The sequence below is a fragment of the Helicoverpa armigera genome, chromosome 12 (genome assembly GCF_030705265.1).
Source record: "Helicoverpa armigera isolate CAAS_96S chromosome 12, ASM3070526v1, whole genome shotgun sequence".
NCBI classification, from domain to species: Eukaryota; Metazoa; Arthropoda; class Insecta; order Lepidoptera; family Noctuidae; genus Helicoverpa; species Helicoverpa armigera.
In genome coordinates this window covers 12,054,732-12,079,446 of record NC_087131.1, presented here as the reverse complement: position 1 = coordinate 12,079,446, position 24,715 = coordinate 12,054,732, and the positions used below count along the sequence as shown (strand labels likewise).

General features: G+C 36.0%; 2 protein-coding genes across 4 annotated transcripts in view; one reads left to right on the top strand and one right to left on the bottom strand.

Annotated features, from left to right (window-relative positions):
* LOC110382127 (moesin/ezrin/radixin homolog 1) overlaps window positions 1-18,504 on the bottom strand; it is a 38,981-nt gene extending 20,477 nt beyond the window's left edge. The window contains exons 1-3 of one of the 3 annotated variants that reach the window (XM_049838745.2): window positions 18,358-18,504; window positions 17,993-18,026; window positions 3,115-3,294 (exon numbers count right to left, since the gene is read on the bottom strand). In XM_049838745.2, the coding sequence (XP_049694702.1) occupies window positions 3,115-3,294; window positions 17,993-18,004 (192 nt within the window). In that variant the 5' untranslated portion in view covers window positions 18,005-18,026; window positions 18,358-18,504. Of the gene's footprint in view, window positions 1-3,114; window positions 3,295-13,489; window positions 13,664-17,992; window positions 18,027-18,357 lie in introns of those variants that run through there. The other 2 variants (XM_049838743.2, XM_064037197.1) reach the window with 2 other exon arrangements.
* A 640-nt stretch (window positions 18,505-19,144) lies between these two features.
* Window positions 19,145-24,674, top strand: LOC110381283 (palmitoyltransferase ZDHHC6). Its single transcript, XM_021341587.3, has 8 exons — window positions 19,145-19,382; window positions 19,921-20,102; window positions 20,416-20,500; window positions 20,821-20,948; window positions 21,307-21,477; window positions 22,000-22,206; window positions 22,534-22,721; window positions 23,133-24,674. The coding sequence occupies exons 1-8, from the start codon at window positions 19,328-19,330 to the stop codon at window positions 23,248-23,250; spliced, it is 1,134 nt and encodes a 377-aa protein (XP_021197262.3). The 5' UTR covers window positions 19,145-19,327; the 3' UTR covers window positions 23,251-24,674.
* The last annotated feature ends 41 nt before the right edge of the window (window positions 24,675-24,715 follow it).

The following is a 24,715-nucleotide window of genomic DNA, read 5'->3' as shown; positions in this document are numbered from 1 at the left end:
TTTAAATTGAACGTTTAAATGTTCTACTTTGTAGAATTGTTAAACAAGTATATTGTATTCAATTTTTATGTTGATGATTTTAGCACGAGTTTATAAACAAAGTTTTATCGGCCATCGAAAATTTTATCTGAACTACGGATTTCCGGCTAAATATTTGGAGGATTACGTATGATATAAGCAGTTTAATACATTCCATATACGAGTAACAAGTTTATTACAATCTACCTGTCCGGCTGAGTGGAAAGCCGTGTGCTTACGTTCCACTGACTCACGCCTCTATTGGCTATGGAATATTTGATGTAGGTGTGGTGAAACAATCGCTCGCAATAAGCATTAAAGGTCGATACCAATAATATATTGCTGTTTGTTTCATACTTTATGTGAACTCTGAAAAATCTTATACACTTTGTTATGGCTACAACATATAAGCGATAGAAACTAAAAACAAATATATCAGCTCTGCCATAAACAATATAACATTATATGCAATGTCTAAGATTTCTATTGCCATAACAAGTATTTGCTGCAATTACATAGTTTTAGTCAGGTTTTCCTACAGTGAAAACTGGCAATGTTAACCAAACGAGTGTTCCCTGTCACACGTGTTGAGATGACCGTGCGACAGAGAGGGATAGCCGCATGTACATCTGTTTACATTGCTGACCGTGTGCATAGGAGAGAAATTAGCGACACGCAGCCGTTCAAGCGAAAGGTTTGTAAATGTGATTGAGGTAAGTAAGGCTGAGTGTCCATTGAGTCGTATCTTCCAGCGCCGATAAAGTGAACGAGAGCGCACGTTTGAATAAATCGCATCATAAACAACGTACCGTAATATCATCGTAAATTGAATTTCAAAACCCATTATTCCAACGAATAAATTAACCGATTTTCTAGTGACACGCATATTGTCACACAATGGGGAACTAGTGCCAAAGTTCATGGTGCCAAGTGCTTTTATGGCTGGAAGACTAGCTATAACAATGCGAATGGCAATGCAGATTTGCGCCGCCCTTGCATCGAAGGACATAAGACGAGACATAAATTACAGAAGGAGGTCGAGAATTTTGCCTACATACCAGAGACTGGTTCTTGCGCTGCATAATGAGAGAACTGTAGATATGATCAAACTATACCTGTGAATTTACAATAATGGTTGCGAAACATCTCGTGGGCTTAAGGACGCCCAAGAGGACAAAATGTAGAAATAAATTATAAGGACTGTGCACAATGCAACACCTGGTGTCACATCTGCTATCAAAAAGACATTAGTGACCTGTCTACGAATAGTGCCTAAATGTTTTAGGTATTTACCAATCAAGGCAAGTGGTCTGCGGACGACAGCTTTAGCCGGTTTATCAAACATAGTAGCTCAATGATCTTGTTTACATACGGCACGTGGGCTGACAACGACCGCACATAGGACAAACCCAAGACTCCGGGTGAAGAACATCTCTGCACTTGGTACAAGGTCAAAAATAACCCGCTGTCTAATCGTCTTATTATATTATTCATTTGGAATAAATATTATTCTCGCCATAGTATCTGTGTGCTTTGAATGAAATCAGAGAATTAAACATCGCATCAAATTCAGAGAAAAAGTAATAACTTCAAAAAGCGTTTTATTAAATGATAGCGTGATTAGTTTTCGTTTAAATATGCGAACATAGTACAAAGTCCTAATGAAACTGATATCGTATCAGACCAATCGTCTATTTTCAGAAAATGAGTATTCCTAAAAATAACAGAATGGATTATGACGCTTAAGTATTTGTCGGTATACGCGAGAACATCGCAGGCTTCTAATTTAATGAAACTTTGGTAAACAATAACTGGTTGGTCAAACTATTAGTTTTTGTAATCTTATCGAAAACCTGTCAAGCTAATAGCACATTGATAAAGGGACGCTCCTAATTCCGCTTAGAACAAATAGAAACCTGTTGACATAGAAACAACAAACACAAGTAAATGTTCTAACAAAGGTAAGTCCGCGGTGAGACTCAATACAATACAATTGACCGAGGTGGATAACTTGCAGTTTTGAGAGCTGCAGACAACAAAAAACTGAGGTCTTTATACGGGGATCGAATGACAAACGGTAGATTCCAACGCAGCGTTACCTACTGAATATTCGATCGGAGTCATTGCTAAATGCTTTTGGAAGGAAAGAAAGCAATATGACCTCTTTGAATATTCATGATTTATAGAGTTGTGCAGTTAAAATGAAGCAGTTGACCTTGCTGATAAAATGCGGAGGCTCGAGGCTCTGTAATGATATATTCGGTAATGTTGTGCACACGTCGACATTGCAATACGGGGTCAGTGTCGCGCCGAGGATAAGAGCAAAGGAAAACAATTTCACAGAATCGTTTGTTTGTGGCACAACAACATGACGGAAACGTGTTTCGAATGAATGAGAATTGAACGGCGCCGACGCACTACGCGAAAGGAAACGGGCGCTTAACTGCACATTGACCACGACTATTTGGAGAAAACATTAAAAGATGCAATTAAAGTAGTGATTGCGGTCAACACATAAAAGATAAATACGAATCGGGTATATTATCAAGTCAAGCTCACGAAATAGCCGTGTACACAAACAAGAAACAAAACGAACTTGAACTTGTTAGGCGCACTGGTTGTTCTAAAAATAATCGTTACATCGCGTTTGGTTCGCGGCGGGCAATAGCCGCCCCCTCACGACTTGCAGAAAACACACTCAATTTATACGCTAATGCACCGTCCAGCAACATTAGCGATGGTTTTGCAACGCAAACAGACGCAGATTCATCTCTAATGTATGTAAACGGAACAGGCGGCAGATTCAAACGAACGATGTTGAATCTAGATATACATTTCAGCGCTTGTTATATTCCATTTTCCTGATATTTTAGATTGGGTTTAATGCAAGGCTAGTGCTAACGGATGCTATTGCTCTTGTTTATCTATAAATGCTCGTATTCGTTCTGACCTCATTATTAACAATCCGCTTCCAAATTGTGAATTTGATGACACATATATTTGACTTTTAAGTATTTTTGGCACGTTGTATCTTCATTTTAAATATTTTGATTGCGTAAAGAACTAGGGAATATTAGCTTTGCAGATAGAACAAACCTTTTTGTAGAGTTTGATCCAGGTGAGGTCGCCTTTGGAGTCGGTGTACTGGAGGCCGAAGAACCAGACCTCTCGCAGGCCGATGGTCTTGACGACCTGGTCAAACAGCTGTTTGCCAGTCGTCGTCTGCTGGATCGCGAACTCCAGCTCCGCGTCCATCGTCGTCACACGGACGTTCATCTGGAAATTGAAGAACAGCGTCAAAACAATACTCGTGTGAAAGTCTTCTGTGTAGATAATACACATCTAGTAAATAAAGAAACTGAAATTGAAGTTGGAATCAAGTGTGAAAATGATTTAAACGACACTTTCGTGTCACGCTCATCTGAAAATGATTATGATTGATTTACATTTAATAATTACGCTCTTGAACGTGCATCAATATTAATAAACGCATGGATCAACATATTTGGCATATCTATGCAACACTTGCGCGAATACGCAGTGGTTCGGAGAAATCGTCAAACATCTCATGATTAAAAGGTGGTTTCTCCTTTAATTTCATACAAAACCACTGCACCACTTGTGCCCTTTTGAATTTTAGCCTGAGGTTTGTGTGTAGATCGATAAATACGTGTGCCCTTGTTCCAACGTAAAAGACCTTAAGTGTCACTTCGAATATGGCAAAGAAAACAGAGTAATGGACGCGAACGGCATTGTGTACACCAGATGTGTGCCAACCACTTTGTTGTATCTAGTTAATAATGCGTATAATGGAACAAACAACCTTTAGGTAACTTGATATATTGAACAGATCATTTTAAGATTGCATATTTTTGATTCATGCATGCAATAACGGCCGAAAGTAGATCGAAAAATTTGCACCACTTGTATAAAATATTAAAGCATTTAAAATTTGAATATGTATGGAACAAAATATGTCGTTCTTGACATCATTGCCAATGAGAATAATCCAATGTTTTCAAGGGAATTTTGCAATCTCAATTTATATCAATAAATTGTTATTTTGCTCGACATGATTGTTTTTAAACAAAAGTCGAATTATCAAGTAACTACGGCTTTATTGACGGAAAATAAACGCTCTGTTTATCACTAGGTTCATTAATAATACAAACATAAGGATTTCATTCATATCGTTTTCTCAATTAAGAGCAAAGATAGTGGCATATATACGCAATTCAAGCCAAACATAAAAGTAGGATGTAGAAAAGACGAATGCTATCAAGGCAAACTAAAGAGTAATAAACTTTCATTCATAGAAACTGATATAAACATAAATAAACAGACAACAGAAATAGAGAGAACGTAAATGATGGTATCTAAAAATATTGTACATAATGCAGAGTTGGTGGCACGCCAAGCGGATGCGATCTTCCGGGACGATTATGTCATGGCATTACTTCAACAGTCGAGCTCTATCAACGTCCTTTTATGATCTCTTTAAGTGTACTCCGATACTTTTTTATGGTAACGATAAAACTATGATGTGAGCCACAGCAGCTCTTTTTGTTTTTTCTTGAACTTATGAATCATTTGGATAAACAAATTCTAGACTACCAAGCTTTTCAAATATTTCAACGAAATAATGTAGTTTAAAACAATCATCCATAAACAATATTAAAATGTAGCTTCCAGCAAATGACTGCAGTTCACGCGAATGAAACAGTTAAACAAATAGTTCTATTTATTTTGCAATTCCTAAGAAAATGCTATAATATTTTTTCATGTCAGCCAAGGTTTTGGTGCACGGAAAATATTGTGAACAGGATTTAAAGATTACGAATGTACATTGAATGTTAAAAACGAAGCACATTCTGATTTTTGAAGATTGTAGAAAGAAAGAAAAGAAAATATATTGAGAAGATAAAACTAACCAAAAACAGTACAAAAATAGACTACATAGTATACGATGGCTACAGCATTAGCAGTAGCCGATGAATCTACATCGGAACCTAGTAATGAAAACATGATTACACTAACAATGCTTGGTACCGACGGAGATATTATCTGCAAAGTGGCAACAATGGATGTACATAACGTTCATTCATAGTATACGTCTAAGTACGATAGTAATGAGAATACACTACTTTTTAACTATATCGATAATTTGTATACTGCAGTTGCATGAGTAATAGAATTTTACAAAGTAGCTTCAAGAAATTTGACAGTTTTGTAGTTTGATTCTGACCCTAAACTATTAACAAAATGAATGACAGTTCGGCTCCTCACGGTAATGAGGCTCCTCACGAAAGGCATATCTTCCGAATCGTAAAACATTATAAAATGTCCCTCATTGATAATTTAATATTATCCGTAGATAATTTTATCAATTTTACAACCTTTTTTGAGTACAAGATAACATGGATAAATTCGTACTTAAAGCGAAGGTCAAAGTTCAAAGAGCTGAAGACCGGAATACGATCGGAAATCGCAGCTTGGAGCAATGCCAGCACCGAACATAAACACCAAATAAAAACCACTGAACCAGGAACTTTCATGTTTACGTTCATGAGTTAAATTTTGTAACCTCTTTCATAATTCGATATGGTTAACCACAGTGTCATTTAATTCCTCTATTGCTTTTATTTTATCCTTAAAGATACCATTACATACATTTATGGAAAAAGTATCGATAACAATCCTTGATGGATCATCCTCATTTCTAGGCTATTTATTCAACCTCGGTTATTCTTGTCTCCCCTATAATATTTATCGCTTATCAAGTAGCCCGCATGGTTTATTATTTAAAATCATAAAACTGCCTCCTCTAACCTCCAGTAATAAGGTTAAGGAAAGGACGATGATAGCGTTCATGAAATTAAATCGAATATTCTCAATGTCGTTAATTTTATGTGAACTAGTTTCTACTGTGAAATGTATGTAAATGAAAATCGGTGTAAACTGGCGTCTTTGCTCTACAAATGATGCATATTTTACACGCTCCGAGAGCATTTCTAGACAATTCGTCATCATTATGTCAACACTTGTTTTAATCTATGTTCTCGTGTGTTTAACTAATCCTGGCTACAGCTCAGCTCTAAATATAAGCTATGTTCAACAAGAGGAATAAACTGAAGACATCCCAACAAACAATCTACTCTTATAAAATTATATGTTTAAGGTCTAATTTCTTATAGTTGCTTTAAAATCGCTTTCATTATGTCAGTGTTCCTTATTATGGCACAATATAAGAAGATTTGCTAATATTACCTTTACTCTTATAATTTGGTTGGGTTAACCATAACAAGTCCAAATTACATGATTATAATAAGGATTGAAAATGTGTTATTCTCATAAGCGCATTTACAATGCTTTTAAGCCTTATAATATTCAAAACCTTATAAAAGCTTTTCATTTGGCTAACTGTTCTTATAATAGTAATGCATAAGCTAACTATGATACTTTTAAACTCATAGGAGCATTTCATAAGATGTCTACCCAACAAACAATATTCTGCATTTTATATGGTCTTTACAAGAATGAACGCAATCCATAATCACTTACATAGTCATTAAATACTTATACTTATAGTCATAAACCCGATACCAACAAATCACTTGAGGGTTCCGTCAATGATTTTATGGAAGATGACAATGAAGTACAGGAAATCAGTCAAGAAGAATATAACGGTAGTGGTAGTGAAGAAGACATACATTTTCAACTACTTACAATTACAAATACTCTTTACAATTTTGACAAAATAAGAAAGTGAATAGTAGCAAAACTTCTATTTTTTCACGACCAATCACAAAGTGTGAAGGTATGTTTGACAAAGTCTGATATTTGCAATGAAAACATTTTCGTCGTACGATAAAATGTGCATGGCCATCTCTTGTTTTGGACAGTGAGATCTTCTCCATAAATACGACCATTGTGACATACCTAAAATGTAATATAGCTAATATTAATACAGCTACGGAATGATGAAAGGAACCCTAACTGTAGATAAAATGGCGATAGCAGATGGAATAAATGTTGCCATTACAGAGCTTATAATCTTATAGATTTCTAATAGACGTTGTGAGAATGATATTACCCTTGTAAAAGCTTTATAAAAAACATGCCTTAATAATTATTCACATTTTTACGTCAAAACTACTGAAATTCAAGGGCGCGTTGATATAATTACACTTTTTGTACCACATTTTATCATACGTTTGAATTCCCACACAGTTTTCTCAATAAACAAGCACAATATATGTACTCTCGGATTCAAGTAGCCTAAAAAAAAAAAAATGAAATTAATCATGGTTCTTGTTTTCTTTAAAATACTCGTTGACGTTGCCAAACTGTGAAAAATCACTCATCAAAACACCTGTTGCAGAATCTCAAACACTGATTTTAAGGCGAATAGCTTTAAAATAGAATTTGTCTTGCCGCTATAAGTTTTACTCCCTTGTTGCTCGCCATTATAAAACATGTATAAGGTTGGTTGGCTTTTTAAGAGCAAATCCTTTTGCTTTTATTAGTTTGACTCCCTTATCGCTTGCTATAATAAAGTACATATAAGAAAAAGAAGCTGACAATAAAGCAAATATAAGGGGGGTTTGAGGTTATTGTTCTTGTAATTTGTGCCCAAACGCACCCTTATTAGCGTTAATACGGCTCTTATAAGAAATTTATTTTTGGCATTTTTAGCCACTATGAGAGGATTTTTTGTTTGTTGGGATACCCTGACTAATTTCAAACTTAGGCAGTGTCACTTAAATAAGACATTACTCCATGCACGGCGCCGCGGAACTCATCAAATTATGTTACTTTTGTATGTGATGTAACTTGAAGGTTTACGTAAAGACAAAAAAAGTCAGAAGGTCATCTGTCAATTTGAAATATTTCCTCTACCTCGGAGCTAGTTAATAAACCTGTTTTATTCATAATTACACACGTAATGGGCACAGAGACACAAGAGCTCATAGATGCGTAACCAAAAACTAATGAATGTACATCACAGTCAACAAGTCGTATGCCAACGGACGAAAAAAATTCGGATCTAACGTCAAATAAATTATCAAGGCAACGGAAATAATCGAGACACGTCCCGATAGACGAATCTAATTGCTTCCGATTGTTTAAGCCGTCTGTCCTAAATGATTTAGCTTCATCGCAGACAGACGCTTTACCTAGTTAAAGTTAAAAGTTGTTGGCTATTAGACTAAAAATCTAATTTTGATACACTTTCTAATTGAATGAGATTTGGTTAATTAGAGAAAAATATCTTTTAAAGGCATTCCTCGCCCAAGGATGATGATAATGAAGTAGCTAATGTAAGAGCTGAGTCATCTGGCGAGATTGAGAAACTAATACGAGATAAGCGTGCGGCGGCTGCGCTGTTATCGCTAGTGTAAACGACGGATGTTTGTATAAGCAACGACCAATTTGCTCGCTTTGCTTTGCACGCGAAACTTGCCTTCAAGAAAGTGAGCATGTAATTTCTTACATCTATTATTATTATGAAGAAAGCATGCTTCCACATGTTGATTGATACTTTGTCTAGAACAGATGATCACGGCAAGAAACTTAACACTAATGAAGAAACTTAAACTGATGTTTCTTCAGCAGATACTAAGTACGTTATTGGCAAAGAAACCAGTCTTAAACTCTCGCATGTTATCGATTAGTAAAGAGCTATAGATGCTTTAAGATGCGCCATTAGTTTGCTTGATGTACTACCATTAACTGATTAGAAAATCTTGAATAATGGCAGACATAAACCAGCAGAAGGCAATGATAATAATTTCATATTAAAATGACGGCCCCATGTTCGTGTGTCACGTGCCTATTGACAGGAAAACGACCCTATTTAGTAGGAAATTGTTTACGGATTTCATAATTATATTGGTAATGGGTGCACCATGTTTATATTTGGATTGTGATTCATCAGTTATGAATAAAATGATGTCTATAACTTGTGAGGTCAGTGTTGCATTGAATATGGAAACCAATTTGCATGGAAATCCGTTTATAAACCACTTCTTGGTATTTATATGATACCAAGTATAGTGCGTGTAATATATGTGTCCATTTTCCTTTCATGACACCAATACGTTTGAATCGATACTTTAAGGTCGTTGTGTATCACGTATTAACTGTAAATCCAGTAGATGGTCAAGGAAATGCCTTCAATATCCCTGACACATCTCGATATCGTGTAAGCTTATTCACTTAATTCATGAAGGTACAAATCAATAATAAAATAGATGTGTATGTTATGCTTGTTCCAAGCTAGATAAATCAGCTTATCGTTCAAACACACCACAGTTATCCATTTAAATTCTACAACTACGTACGATAAGCTCACGCACTCACGATTATCTTTAACGATCAAAATTCGTGTTAAAGGAAACCATATCACAAATAACAAAGACAGTAATGGAATTGCCATCATGATCATAACTTGCAGCCTTTATAAAGGGGTGTAGCTCCTAGATTGAACTGATAGAGATACCACGATATTCTACCCTAGGTAATAAATAACTGGGAATTTGAATTCCCCTAACCGTCGTGTGACGGCCGATGCTACATCTGTACGCAAGGGAGACATGACATCATCTAAGTATACAACTAACGTAACATAGATAGTGGTATGATAAACGTGAATCGCGTATAGCAACCGTATGTGCCGCGATTCTATTTATAGGACAAGCTAAGAATTGAATAATGCTCACAAGATTCTTATGATATTTTATACCTAAGATGGGAGGTTCTTGCGATCGTTCAGTCTGCGTCAGCTATTTAATTTTTTGCTGTTTTCGACAATTTTATTGCCAGACTTGGTAATTGCCTAGACCTCATTAATGGCGAATTCATGAGGTATTTCAAGTCTATTTTCCTATGCACGAAGTAATATTCTGTTTATTGCATCGTTTGATAGCTCCTTACTTTCAAGATGCGATAGAGCTTTTCCTAGAAGAATACCACCCGCTAAGTTAATAGTGTAAATTAAGACGTTACAAGCATCTGCTTTCAATATCAACGCGTCATGTTGGAATTAGTCTCTCGTTACAACATAAGGAGCTGAATATATTTCAACCCACAGCTAAGAAGTGAAGCTTTACATCTTACTAAGAAACTAAATTAATACTTATATTTAAATATTCTTGTCAAACAATACATATAACAATAAGATTTTTACAGCGATCCATTCTATTGTCTCACGGAAAAATACTCAAGAATCAAAAATATGGTAAAGTGTCGTCCTTGCTGTATCTGAGCTAAGTAGGAAGTACATGAGGTGACCAAGGTGAACTGATGGTAATTATGAAGATACAATAAATATACTCGTTGTAAGTACATTTGACGACATAATTATTAACTTTGAACTAGGGTCGTGAGGTCGGCGCCTGGAGGTAAAAAATTGTAGAAACTGGTACTTCATAACAACAGTCATCATTTATAAGTTACATTGATTTAAGTAATAATAACTAATAACGACAAAAATTTAAAGGTGGCTTTCCATAAAATTCAAAAGCTTTAAAATTAAAGATTGTCCAACCAAAATTCAATGTCAAACACGTTAAGCTAATGCAGATAAACTGTTCGGTCCACAAAAAAACGTCAGAATAAACCATTAAAGGCAAACAGATGATTTAACACATGAGACATAAGTACAACTATTAATAGTTATAATCAACGTTATGCAAAGCTAACAGAGAATAAAGTTGGATAAAACGTTGCGTCGCCGCGTCGGAAGCAAAAAATCCCGGTGTTCAGACAGGAAGGTGGCAGAGGGGATATAGAGGGTGGCGTAACAGGTGCACAGACAGATGGAGCAAACACGTGGCTCCAACTATACGATCAATACGGATGTAGCACCTTGCCACCATGTTATAATAACCTATTGTTTGACTCTCCAACACTTTGAGTACTAGTAGATCTTGAAAAGGTGTCGCTGTAATGACGTCAATCGCTTCGTTTGTATAAAAAGTAAGTCTCTCGATGTCGCCTGCTCGTGCTAAAGTCCAAATTAAACCTTCAATACACGTCAAGAGAAAACTTAACAATATCTCTACGATCTTGTTACCTGACTCAATTATAATGCTACACCTCCGCGAATCTCACGAAGTCTCGTCAAAAGTGAGACTCGAAAATATTCGAGGTGATAGAAAAAGAAATTCTGCTGTGCTTTAGAAATCGCAATAGTGTTTGAGTAGGTGAAACGGAGTGAAACGGCACTACATGGGCATGGAGCATATCGACCGTCAAATTAAATTCAAGTACAGGCTGCATGAATGAGGGGCTTGGTGCCTAATGCCTGACGAAGATAGATCGATGCGTCAAGTTGGCTTACGTACCTATAGAGCTGACCTCAGCCTCATAATGCATGTTCAAAAATGCACGTTGTTGCTAGATAATTGTCAATAAAATGAACTTTACGGCATTTTTGGCAATTAGAAAATAATCTGAATCTTTTTCTAAGAAACAGTTTTTGTCACGCATGATGTATTCAGGAAATGCATCAATTATGCTGATCTGTATCCGACTAGACTTGCAGCTAATAATAAATCGCGTAACGATGTACCTGTGTGTGAAGTAGTGGTGGAGTCACGTGCGGCTATTGTGATAACGTGATTCTGCAGGTACATGCAGGTACCAATTACTGGCTTACGTTGCATGTCGCCAAGCTAAGGCTCCATCAATTGTACGTTCATTAAGAAAAACATCAGCTGCTGACCTTTCCATTGATGACTCTATTGCTAGTCTTCGGTGATCTTCGATAAATGCTACTTAAGTTTTGAATCTAACTTTAACCATATTTCCTTTCCAAAACTTTGTTTTGTAGCGCCAATCATACCATTTTAACAAATTGCTTCCCCTTTACACCAGGATATGCAGTTAATTAACATTCCCAGTCTTAATTAAAATTCCATTAATTTTTTGATAAATCGAATTCATTTTATAGTTAAACGTGAGTAACGCTTCAGATGGATGTAGAACGAAAACCAGCAGTGTTATTTAAATTTTCAAGGCTCTTAGCAACACGACATGTGGAAAATACATTAATGCTGTTTGAGTGTAGCAAAACAGTTACAATTTGAACTTGAAAATACCCAAGTGTGATAAGTTTTACGGATGTAAAATATTAATCCCGTACTTTGAATTGGGATTAAGATTTAGGTTGTATGTTGTATAGATAGTGCCATGACTCTATCAGCAATTCCAAGTGGCATAATCACGAGCCGAATAAAACTGAGCAATTTATTTAATTTCGAAGCTCAGCAGAGCCCACAAAAACTATGTTAATAAGTCTTAGATTGTGAAACAAGAAGTGATTAAATGTTTTTTCTAAACCCTAACAATCTTACAGATGTGGAAATCCTTGAACATCTTGGTACATTAGTAGTACGTGATTTAAGTGCCGCTGATGAAGCAAGTTTTATAATCAACTAGTTTTACAGTGCGCCTAGTATTATAAGCTGTAATGATAAGTCAGCAGCCACATCGCGTGACGCGGCTCTACATGTCATATTTACGTTAGAACTGTACTGCTGTAGGCTGTAATGAACTACCTTGATGATATTTTTAACAACATATTGACCAGTAGGTAACCAGAACGTGCAGCATTACTAGCGATAAGATAAAATTCATTACAACTCATTGTGTTAATTTTGATAAAAGTAATCGAAAATTCACACGTTTATATTGTACTACATTCGTATCGGTGATAAAAAACATGAAATTCTTTAAGTTCACCTAATCATAAATGAACTAGAACGATAAAAAACCTCCCATTATGTACAATGATATATTTTTTCATGGCGAACTTAGATGTTGATTCAAGACAAAAGATTCTAAAGAAAGCGAGAGCACCAGACCCTTGGCGAAACAGGAAAGTGATTCTATCTCGCTCTAATGTGCGGGCTGGACAGGGATAGGGAACAAAAGACGGTTACGACCGTTTGCTTGATGCAAAATAAATAATAAAGCCATGACCGACTCCATCTTGAAGTTTGCGGGTTTACGTTGCGATGACATCACCGTAACTTATGATTTCAGTCAACATGCTTGTCGACCATCTATACACTAATGTAATTTATTTGTTTGACGAAACGTTCGGCCATGATGACTCCGGCACCTGTTGCTATGCCTAAGTTCCAGGTAATCGAGATAAGCTGTGACGTAATTTCAGTTTATTTGCAAAGGTAGGTAATATTAATTAAGCAGGTACAAGTGACTAAGACGTCTGGACGACATGGGTACCCTACATTTAGGTAAGTGGACTTTGGAAGTTCCATTGAGCAACCAGTTTGTAGCTGGGTTCAAAAGCCAAGGGTGTTTCTGATCAAGGGCTTAGAGTTAAAGGATAAATCTATTGCCTTAAGCACTAGAATATTCTGTGTGGTTTTTGCGGTTTGAGCAAAAAGTGTCAGTGACGACATCAGTCAAGGTGGTCGTGTCAACCCTTTATGCAACTGACCTGTTTTCCTCCGGCAACCATGGTGGCTGGTTTATGGGTCACACACTGGGTAATGTCACAGGCACAAACACAAGGTTGTTTATATTATCCTGTGGAGAACACGTGAGCCGCGTCTGCCGGACGCGGCGGTAGAGTTTGAACTGAACGGTCGCGGTCGCCGCGGGGATGCGCGCGCGCCCCGAGCTCAAGGCCACCTCGCACACCTCAAGCCGCCTACAGTTTCGCTACTTTTTTTCTTGCATCTAAATTGAATAGTGATCCAATCGGCGCCGGCGTCGCTACTTACGCCATTACGTCTCTGTGCTAGGCGCGTGTTTATAATTGTGATTAACTTGATTAAGCGCCACATATGTTTAGCTGTTTTATATGCAAATATATCAATAGTGGTACATAAGCTATATTATCGGAAATAGGATTATTTTCTTCAGCAAGGTAACTTTGAACACCTGTGTTTGAATAAAATTACGTTGGTGTTAGTGTCATAAATTATTCGACGCGCGAAGGCTCTTTAATTAGTACTCTCTGCTTGCATTAACTATTAAGTATCTTGTTTTCGTATTACGAGAGTAGGTTTTCTTCGCAAAATAGTAGCTTTAGTCCAAGTATTAAGTACACTTGTATAAATAATATAAAGTCCAAGCAAAATATTGTAAATATCCAATAATACAATTAAAATCAAGATAATTCACAAAAACCACAAATGATTAATAGCAGTTTTGTTAAATTCAAATTTTATGTTTTCCTGTTGTAAGTTTTTAATATCGGATAGGTATTAGAAACATGAGTATTTTTACTGCGTGCGTGCTATGTTCTAATGAGCGTAGGTATACTGAAACTGAAATAGGAAGTTATCTTGCTATTGTTTTATTTTTATGACTTTTGTGAAGGTTTATAGAAATTTCAGCGAAACAGGAATGTGAATGTAAGGTATGGTACGTTAGTTAGTGTATTTCTAGTAGCCATGATGTGTACTATAACTATGCCTACTAAATAGGTAGGTATAGTGTGCGATTTCAGAGTTTAATTTTTATCCGTTAGTATAATTTAACACAATCTAATCGCCGTATTTTGCATACACTGTTTTTGGTGATAAAACAGGAACTAGGAAGTTTTGTATTTTTCAGTAACGCGATTTTAACATGTTTATCTTATTCATTGAATAAAGGCTATTTTTATTTTATTTTATCTTATTCATAATTTTTACATTCTTACCTATTTATTTTCATATTGATTAGTTAGACGTAAAGTTTTATCAAGAATTTGTGAGATAATGATGATTAGATTGGTATATTGAGCCGCGTTCGAATTCGTTAACTATTTTTTCAAAAACTTTTGAGGAAATAAAGTTTCATGATTTCAACAGGAACAAACAAACAGTTTCCTGATTATCCAAATGATGTGATTAGTCGCAAATTCAATTTCCCCAAACATACAAAGAGGTAAAGTTTTCCGCAATATGGGACCAAGTTTACCTCTACCTCAGTAATGTAGGTACTTAGGTAGGTAATTGGTATTTTTTTGGGTTTCGAGTGGATGAAAAACGAGGGCTTTTCGATGTAAACGCGAGTTTACGCGAGAGGCACTAGAAGTTGAAGCCGTCTAGACGAACCCTGAGGTCATTGACCGCATCTAGCTATAAACTGTTTAACCTACTTTAGAACATAAGTCATCATTCATTTAGCTACCTATATCCGTATACCTATTACGTTACCTATTACTTGATTAAGACTCAATTAATCAATAATTCCTAAACTTTCAATTGACAAAAAAACAGTAAACACAGCTAATAATTTCAGCAGTTGTTCATATATCTTTCGAAAAGCAGTAATCGGCGGAAATTGCGTCGGTTAAGCTTATCTAAATCCGTTCACAGCATTTAGTTGGGTGTTCATCCATACTAATATTGTATGCGCTGAAGTTACTTGGTGTCATTACAAAAAAAAGTTTTACAGGTGTTTAAACAAAAATTTCCTACAACACGAGTCAAATTTGTGTTCAACTTATTTGTGATAACACCATTATTATTCTTTATGAAATAACAATAATCCATGGCTAACCTACTCTATGGCCCAGGTATCAAGTGAAACCGCGGGAAACGAGCTGTCAACACAACGTCATCGTGTGTAAGTAACAGGTACATGAGCGGGGTCTACGTGTGTCTATGGCGCGGTGCACCGGCCGCTGCCCGCTAACCAGATAAGCGCCCTACTTCCCCGCTTCCGTCCTGTGACACACTTGAGCCGGGCTTCTCCAATACAAGCATTACATCACATCTTATTAGATTTACAACTAGTATAAATACTCATTTCTATGTTGCCAAATCATTAAAAAGAAAAAAAAAATGTGGTTACGTAAAAGACACACCAAACTTACACATCATGCATAAAATTACTATTCCATTCACACTAAGAAAGACACGTTTAGTAATAATAGCCGCGCTATGGCTACACCAACTACACCACATGATTAATTAATTAGTTCAAGTCTGCAGCGACAATACACGCCCAAGATCACATTTCGCGATCATTTAGTTCTAGCATGTGACAAATATAAATAAACTAGCAAGTAACAAATTCTATAGGCTAAGGAACTATCGGGGTTCTCATAAAGTACCAGTTCACACACACCACAAAAACCAAGCAGAGCAAACTATAGAATGCAATCATGCTAATGGAATTTACTTCATAAAACTAAATAACATTTCAACAGCTACACTCCATAGCAACTAGTGACAAGGTAATGTTATTGGTGACCTTCCAAAGTTTCTGTTCCATTGAACCTGCGACTTTGTATGTTGCTGTTATGAAATCCATTTTCCGAGCATGCTGATTTTAGCCAAACCAAAATCTATCATAATAAAAAAATCACACTGTATGGTTCTGACTATTTTACTGTCACCATTCTCTTTAAAACCTTATTGGGTAAAAAACAAAACAAACACAGGGTTTCCGATGGCTCAAATACTAAATGGAAATCTATGGGTTATTAAAAAACTCAAACAGGGCAAACCAAAACGCAAACGTTCAGACTAACCAAGGCATTATCGTTTGCGCCTAAATCAAGCGCGTTGCTAATATAACCCAGTATCTGGAAAAATAAATATATACAGACATAGGTTTAATATATACTTGAATGATATGAATTAAAAATATATAATATGTATTATCTGTGATAGTAATAGACGATATGGATTTGTATGAAAAGATAAATTACATAAAATTGTAATGGTGAATTCAGATATTTAAATCTCCATATTTTTCATAATGTTATTTGGCACAGCTTCCTGATCATATTTAAATTATTTCTAAAAATAAATTAATATATGAGCTTCAAAAGGAAGTGTTATCACTCTGTCAAACAGGATGTGATAGCAAAATGAATGTCACAGTGAAATCATTTAAACATTCAGGCTGAATCATTTGTTGCCTCCGCCAACTCATATTCTTAATTAGCCACTTTTTAAACCCCAATAACTGTTCCATTTATAAAAATGACATCTCAGTATTACCAGTGATAAAATTAACCCACTTTTAGCACATTTTACAAGACTGTTTACTTACTTAAGTGTTATGTTAGTCATAGTAAACAGGTTGTAATCATATCTTTATGACTAAGAACATTTAATTAGAACTGCTCTCATCCCTGACATAACTATACTTGAGATTATTAATACTTGATAGTATTTGATAACAATAAAATACTTCAGTACAAGCCTGTTAGTAATTAAACAGTCCAGTAGTGTAGACACTGGGTGCAAATTGACACAATGTCTTGTTATCACTAATTCATTCATATTCAAGGTCACTGATAACATCTTTTACACCTGTATTTTTCTCATCTTCACAGTTTTTAATAGTGCTGCATGCATAGATAACATTCAGGCCAATAAATATATGCAATTTTCTGTACAAATATGTATTTTAGTACTGTATGTTATTAGGTACCTAAACTCTAAAGAAATCAATTAGTAGATTGCTATCAAAAGGTTATAGGCCAGTTTCCATAACTACAAAAGTAATTAAAGTACAAGAATGTGTAATTAATATCTTCACTGATTTCTTATTGGACTAAATTTGGGTTTCAAAAATGCTCAAACCAACATGTACTTGTGTTATCACAAATTTTAAACAAGATAACCCATAGTGTAATACCTTTGTATTACGAAATACTCTTATCTTCTCATACTAGACATGTACTTTTACTTTCCAAAAGAGATATCATATAAATATTTATAGTTACATCCCAATATCTTGAAGTATTGCACATTTTGTAAGCTTTAACAACTTTGTGGCCCAATGTTTGTGCTGATAGTAAATGTTTCCACACTGTTATCACTGTAGAAAGTTAGTTTTGTATGAAAATGTCTCCCCAAAGCTTATACAGCGTCATACAAGTGTGGTCTGATCACATTGCGATGGTGAAATCAGTGTTCTCACTTAACCACGACAAACAAGCCTGTAACTTAAGTTTGTTACAAACAAATCAACGTAAACAAGTACTCACCGATTTCGGCATGTTGGCGGTTTGGGATCACAATCTGCAACGAGACAGAATATATGTAACGATAATTTTGTTCACGTAAATTTCCACCGCCGCAGACGGCTATTTGCCGCGTGACATTACATATGAAATTGTGACTGAACGCCTGCTTCTACACCCGCAAAACGTTCATTAACAGATCTGTTCACCACCAGTCTACACATTTTCACACAAAATTATCGTATTCCAACGATGACAATAAAATTGTAGTCACCGGGCAGTTGGCTGAACACAGAAAAATTCGTTAGATAAAAATTCGGAATGTTGCACCAGAATATTAAAGTGGTGTTTTAGGAATATACAAAAAATATGTCCAGATATTAACTTACCCGGTAAAAGGAAGAATATCACCTAATAATCCACATAAGTAGAACAACACACATAAAGAATGCACACACCCTTGAGTCACAAAAATATCGCGATGTGACAACTGCCTGCGTGACGTGGTAGCCGATGTTGTTATCAAAAAACTTTCATATTCTTCTTCGCATTTTAGAAGCAAATACTGCAACTTTAAAGATAAATAATTTGTAAAATGACAATACGATTTAGATCCTGACACATAGCAGCTTTGTTAAAAGTTGTTTAAAAAGTGCAATGAAAATTTATACTATAAATTCATGGACATTTTCTACTAAATGCTTTTTTTTCTACAGATTGGCAACATTGCAACGAGCCTTTTAACGCAAAAATATTTAACTTGTCATTCAAAGTCAAAACCAAATGTAAATAATTTTAAATAAGTTATAAATAAGTACAGTGCACTTGTAATTAAATATTGTTTTTTAATTAAAATTCAAGCTTTGTATGATTAAGTTACTAAAATTTAATCTCAACGAAATATTTTCCCTGGAAAGTAATCATTTGGAATTTTCTTGCGTTTGTTGAAACGTAGAATGCGTCCAGAAATCATAATCTAAAGTTGGATTAATATGACAATACACGATAAACAACGTCTACTATTTGTTTTTAACAAACTAATGCTATGCAAAAGTCTAGAAAAAATAATTTATTTAAATTACAGGCTTAAGTTTTTGATTTGTTTTGAATATTTTAGATATATTCTAAGTAAATAAAAAACTTAAGTCTGTCATTTTAAAACGAAAACTTTAATGTTGTACCAGTCACATAAATATCATAACGTTCGCTGCTAGAGCGAGGCGCTATTTTGCTGTTTTGGTATTTAAACAATTTTCTGTATGTAATATAAAAATAACACAATGTGCAAGTATAGTAAGTGGTAATTTGATATTAGTTTTACAATTTCATAGTGCGTAAGTAGTCGACAACCTCAACTAAATGGCTTCATCGCCGTTTCGTAGATTGTGCCATTGGGGTCCATTATCGGTTTTAGGTAAGTTTAAATTAAATATAAGTTTTATTTTTATCGCTACATTTCTTGAAATCATCCTTCTCATGCCTTCTACCTGCTGAAGTAAGTGAAATTTGTAAAAACATATGTATTTTTCTATTCCAACCACTTGTTAATGAGTGTGAGCTTTAAACACTCATTACTTCTGTTGCTGGCTGTTATTGTTTTATGGTTGAGTTACACTTTACAATCCATTAAACTAAATTCATAGGTATTTAATTGACAAGTCTTCTACTTGTTTCTTTAAAAGGTATATGCATTTTTTTTTCTTATTGGAAATATATTAGAACGAACATTTATCGTAACAAACATTTCCTTATTAAAGCTATTCCCATAACGTTCTAAAATGAAATAAATACCACCCCTGAAACATACTTTAAAATACACTTCTGACCTGTTGTTGTCACCCAACCATTAGGAATATTAATTAATATAGATTATAATAGGTCTTTATTTGCTTAGAATGCAGGTACATACAAATTCTTCTATTTAAATGTGAATTCACATACACAATTTGCAGGTATAATAAAGCTCATAACATGGGCGATGGTGCACCTGCTCGGCATGTGGTGGCCGCCACACTCGTCCATAGCCGCAGCCTTACACGCGGCTTTGTTTCTCTCACTGGCTGCCTCCACATTATACTACTTCTTGCAGTCATTACTTGAAGGACCTGGCTTTGTACCGTTAGGATGGAAACCGGTGAGTATGATAGGATAGAAATGTTGAATTTAACGGAACCTTTTAACTGTTTGTTAGTGAACATTAGCTGTTGTATTAGGATATGCCCTGTTAAGATAGTTTAAGGTGTTTTAAATAAATAAATAAATCAGTATTTCTTTAAAATTCTTTAGAACACACAATCATACAATAACAAATACCTAAGATCTAATTACTAATTTCATTCTTTTACTAGGCATTGTTTACTGTTATGAGCATTATTTTTAATTATGCATAGTTAATGTATATCATTATTTTCTAAAGTTTTCCCAAAGAAATTTTGTTTTTTTTTCAGGAAAAGCAAGAGGATACAGATAATTTACAGTTTTGTACAGTGTGTAACGGATACAAAGCACCGAGGTCACATCACTGCAGGAAATGTAATTAATTTTGTGATTATTTTAACTAACTTCATAATTGTAATGAAAAGTATCCTTATTATTGTACAGTCACAAAAAGAATTTACAGAACTTAATTGTTCTTCAGACACCTACACTGTCAACACATTCAGAAGAATAAATATAATTTATTATTATTTATATTTCTTATAAAGATGAATAATAAATATATACATATACATTACATACCTCTATACATATTGTCATTTATTTCTAAAGCATTGTTTCAATATTTTATGTTAAACTGCTAACTATACATATCTAGTAACAACCAACATACAGCAAAAACGATATTCTTTCAGGTGGCTACTGTGTCAAGAAGATGGACCACCACTGTCCGTGGATCAACTGCTGTGTGGGACACAATAACCATGGCTATTTCACACTGTTCCTCACTTCAGCCGTGCTGGGCTGCTTCCATGCTTCTGTTGTAAGTGCTAGCCAGTAGATTTAGAAATTAGGGTGTAAAAATTTGTTTTGATGGGAGGCTCCAGACGACACATAGTTGGAGCAGTAAATCTCATGCTAAACAGTGTAGATAGAGTGTAGCCTACACTCTATGTTATTTATTGTTTATTTGATGAGCCCATGAATACTTTTGCAAAATGGATTATTTTCAGTCAATGGCTTTGAACAATGGGCCGCCATTTGACAGCAGATTGTTTACACCACCTTTAACCTGACATTTTCTCAGCCGTACACGTAGGATACCATCAAAGATTGAAACCATTCTTAAAGATTTTCTATAACAAACACAAGATTGTACATTCTACCTTATGTCTCGGCAGGTGCTATCAATATGCATGTACCACGCAATAAACCGCGTGTGGTACATCCACAGCGGCACGGGCCGGGAGCCGCTGGTGTACCTGACGCTCACCACGCTGCTGCTGACGCTGCTCGCCATCGGCATGGCTGTGGGCGTCGTGTTGGCTGTCGGAGTCCTGCTGTACCTGCAGGTACTGTATGTGTACATCCACAGCGGCACGGGCCGGGAGCCGCTGGTGTACCTGACGCTCACCACGCTGCTGCTGACGCTGCTCGCCATCGGCATGGCTGTGGGCGTCGTGTTGGCTGTCGGAGTCCTGCTGTATCTGCAGGTATGTGTAGTTGTGCTACCTTGTGCAAGCCGGTGCAATTCTGTGCAACTCTGGCAAATTCTGTGCAACCGTGTCAAATTCTGTGCAACCGTGTCAAATTCTGTGCAACCCTGTCAAATTCTGTGCAAACCTGTCCAATTCTGTGCAAACCTGTGCAACCCTGTGCTGCTCTGTGCAATCTTCTGCAAAACTGTGCAACCTTATGCTGCTATAGCTCGGTAGCAGATTTAGTAAAACTACAAGTATATGATGAAAAAAACAGCCTGTCTAAAGAGGGTGCATATTCCGAAGACTCGTCTTTCTTCCTATGATTGTTCCCACTAAGCCAACGTCCTTCAATATAATAGTACTTTGATAGATCAAAGTAAGTGTTTTGTACAGGTCCGCGGCATACTCCGCAATCAAACCACCATAGAAGACTGGATAGTGGAGAAGGCGGTAGGGCGGCGCGAGGAGCAAGGCCTGCCGGACTTCGTGTTCCCCTACAACGTGGGCTGGAGGAACAACGTGAGGCTGGTCCTGTATGGCAACAAATATGACGGCATACGATGGCCAGTCAGAGACGGATGTGGGGAGTATGATCTTACGGTGAGTTGATTGTATATTATTTTATAGTTGTGGTAATTTTTTTGTTTTGTGTAGACTATTTTAAATGAAGATAAGATATATGTTGTATTTGTACCAAAGCTGTTCTTTTAGCTTTGTGTGATAGTAAAATAATACTTATGATATGATAAAAATTCAACACATAATAAATGTGAGCACCAATTTTGCATTTCGAAATTTCCCAAAACTAGTGGACCGGCTCTGTAAATTTCTAAGATCTCCTCGACAAACAACGTAAACGTTGCCTATATGGATTATACGATTTATTATAGCACACGTAATATTTATTCTTCCAATATTCACACCCAGCGCGAACAACAAGCCCAGAAGCAAGACAAGCGGGTCCGCTCCCGGCTGTACACAGCGATAGCAGAGTACTCCGGGTACTGGGTGCCGCTGCGGCGCTACCCCTGGGCGGCGCTGGCGGCGCCCTGCACCGACGAGCCGAGGTTGCCGCTGCGGCCTGGTGACGTCATCCGCGCCACCAGGCAGAGACGGTGAGATACTTACGTTAGACGGTCACATAACCACCAAACTGAAAGTCAATTAGGTCCCTGCCGGGGCTGCCGGATTGTTCGAAAGAGTTACCCGGCCCTGGTTCATAAAAGTCCCATTACATTATTACTAACATTTTATAATAATCATTATTGTTCTCCACTTCAGCTGCGTCCAATAAAAAATAGCTATACCACGTAACTATTGAAGCTCTGGTTTCTAAGTAACGCCACCAAAAGTTGTGGTTAACCGAATCTGTGTTATATGATCTAAGCTACTGATAAACTCTTAGTAGCCGAATGCTCGAAGATGTGCTGATAAATATCACAATGATTTAGTACATGTATTACCAAAAAAATCGAGGGCTTTGCCATACGTTACATAATATTTATCCTTTCTATTCTCTTCCACAGACACTGGTTGTTCGGCGAAAAATTAATAGGTGAAGGCGAGAGTCGCGGCCCACGGGGCTGGTTCCCGCGCGATGCCGCCACTCCCACTGACCATCTTTACAAGACCAAGCCCGACTAGCGCCCGGAAACCTGCGGTCCTCACACTGTCTAGCAAATACATGGAGGTAACTTGTATATAAGTATGTCAATGTCTGTATGAAATGTGCTTTATTGTCGAATTATGATGGGTTAGGTATTCCAATGTCCCCTTCGGTCGACACTAAGCGGTGTTCTCATGAAACAAGACAGTAATATAATAAAATAAAAAATAATTTTAGTAGGGTATCCAATAATATGCAGTGTCTTGAGAAAACTGCTTATGTGTTACTCATTTTTGACTGTTACCACTCCATTTATTTGCTATGTATGTGTCAATGTATGTACGTACGAATGAATGAATCATGTTATACATGGATAGAATAAATTCATCGTTTTATATGAAAGAGATCATAGTCATATTTTATAGTATTTGTTGAATACTTCACTGTTTATCGTCGCTGAATATTGAGGGCCTAAACCATATATTTTTTCTTTTTATTTATACTGCTTTATAAATCTGCTTTTATATTGTGCATGTTGTAAGTGGTTCTGTAACAGATTATGTGTTCCTACCCTCTATAATATTTTTAAAACATCATTTCCATCCAACGATCTCAAATGGCTTGAATTTATTATTATTTAACTCTAAACCAGTTTTGTAAGAAAATGTTTTTGAAACATGTTTGTGTAAGTAGACAATCAGAAAATCGTGTAAGGTCACAAATTATGGCTACTGTACACAATATTGTGTTGTTTTTATATTACAACCGGTTGCACAAAATTTGGATTTTATTGAATCCCTGATGAGGACACAAATTGGGCTAAACGCAAACTGATTTTTAACTATGAAATAAAAATAAAAAAAAACTGCATGACAGAATATTAAGATTGGGCCATTGATATAACTATTAAGTCAAAAAGGCAAACAGAAAAATCCCAACTTGAAAAGTTGACAAATAAATATTCATGTTTTCAATACCACGCAGTGTTTTAGTTTGTTCAGTATATTAGCGTCTTAATTGACTACTAGGATGCATACAAGACTGCAGACAATACTTAAGTCAATTTCAAGTGGCATGTTGACCGTGGCGGTTTATTAATTTGGCACCAAGTATAGAAATCCCGGGCGCCAGGCTTAGAAGTCCCGGGCGCCAGGTTTAGAAGTCCCGGGCACTAGCCTGGGAAACGAAGAAAAGTCTATTACTTAGCACTTTATTTAATTCAAGCCCAAGGGTAAGTTAATGTTGCTAATCTTTATATTAATATTTTTGGTGGCATTTAAACAAGACAGTGGAAACTTTATATGAATTTATGAGTCATAGATTATACAGAGTAATGTAGTAAGACTAACTGTTAGGCTCTTCAACGGTTGTTTGTTATTTTGAGCAACTTTATAATATTGTGACTTAATAGTTGTGATTGTAAAAATAATCTGTTTTGTATAAATAAAAATTGTATATTTAATTTTGGACTTTTACTTGGGTACTCTCTCTAGGACGAAAGAA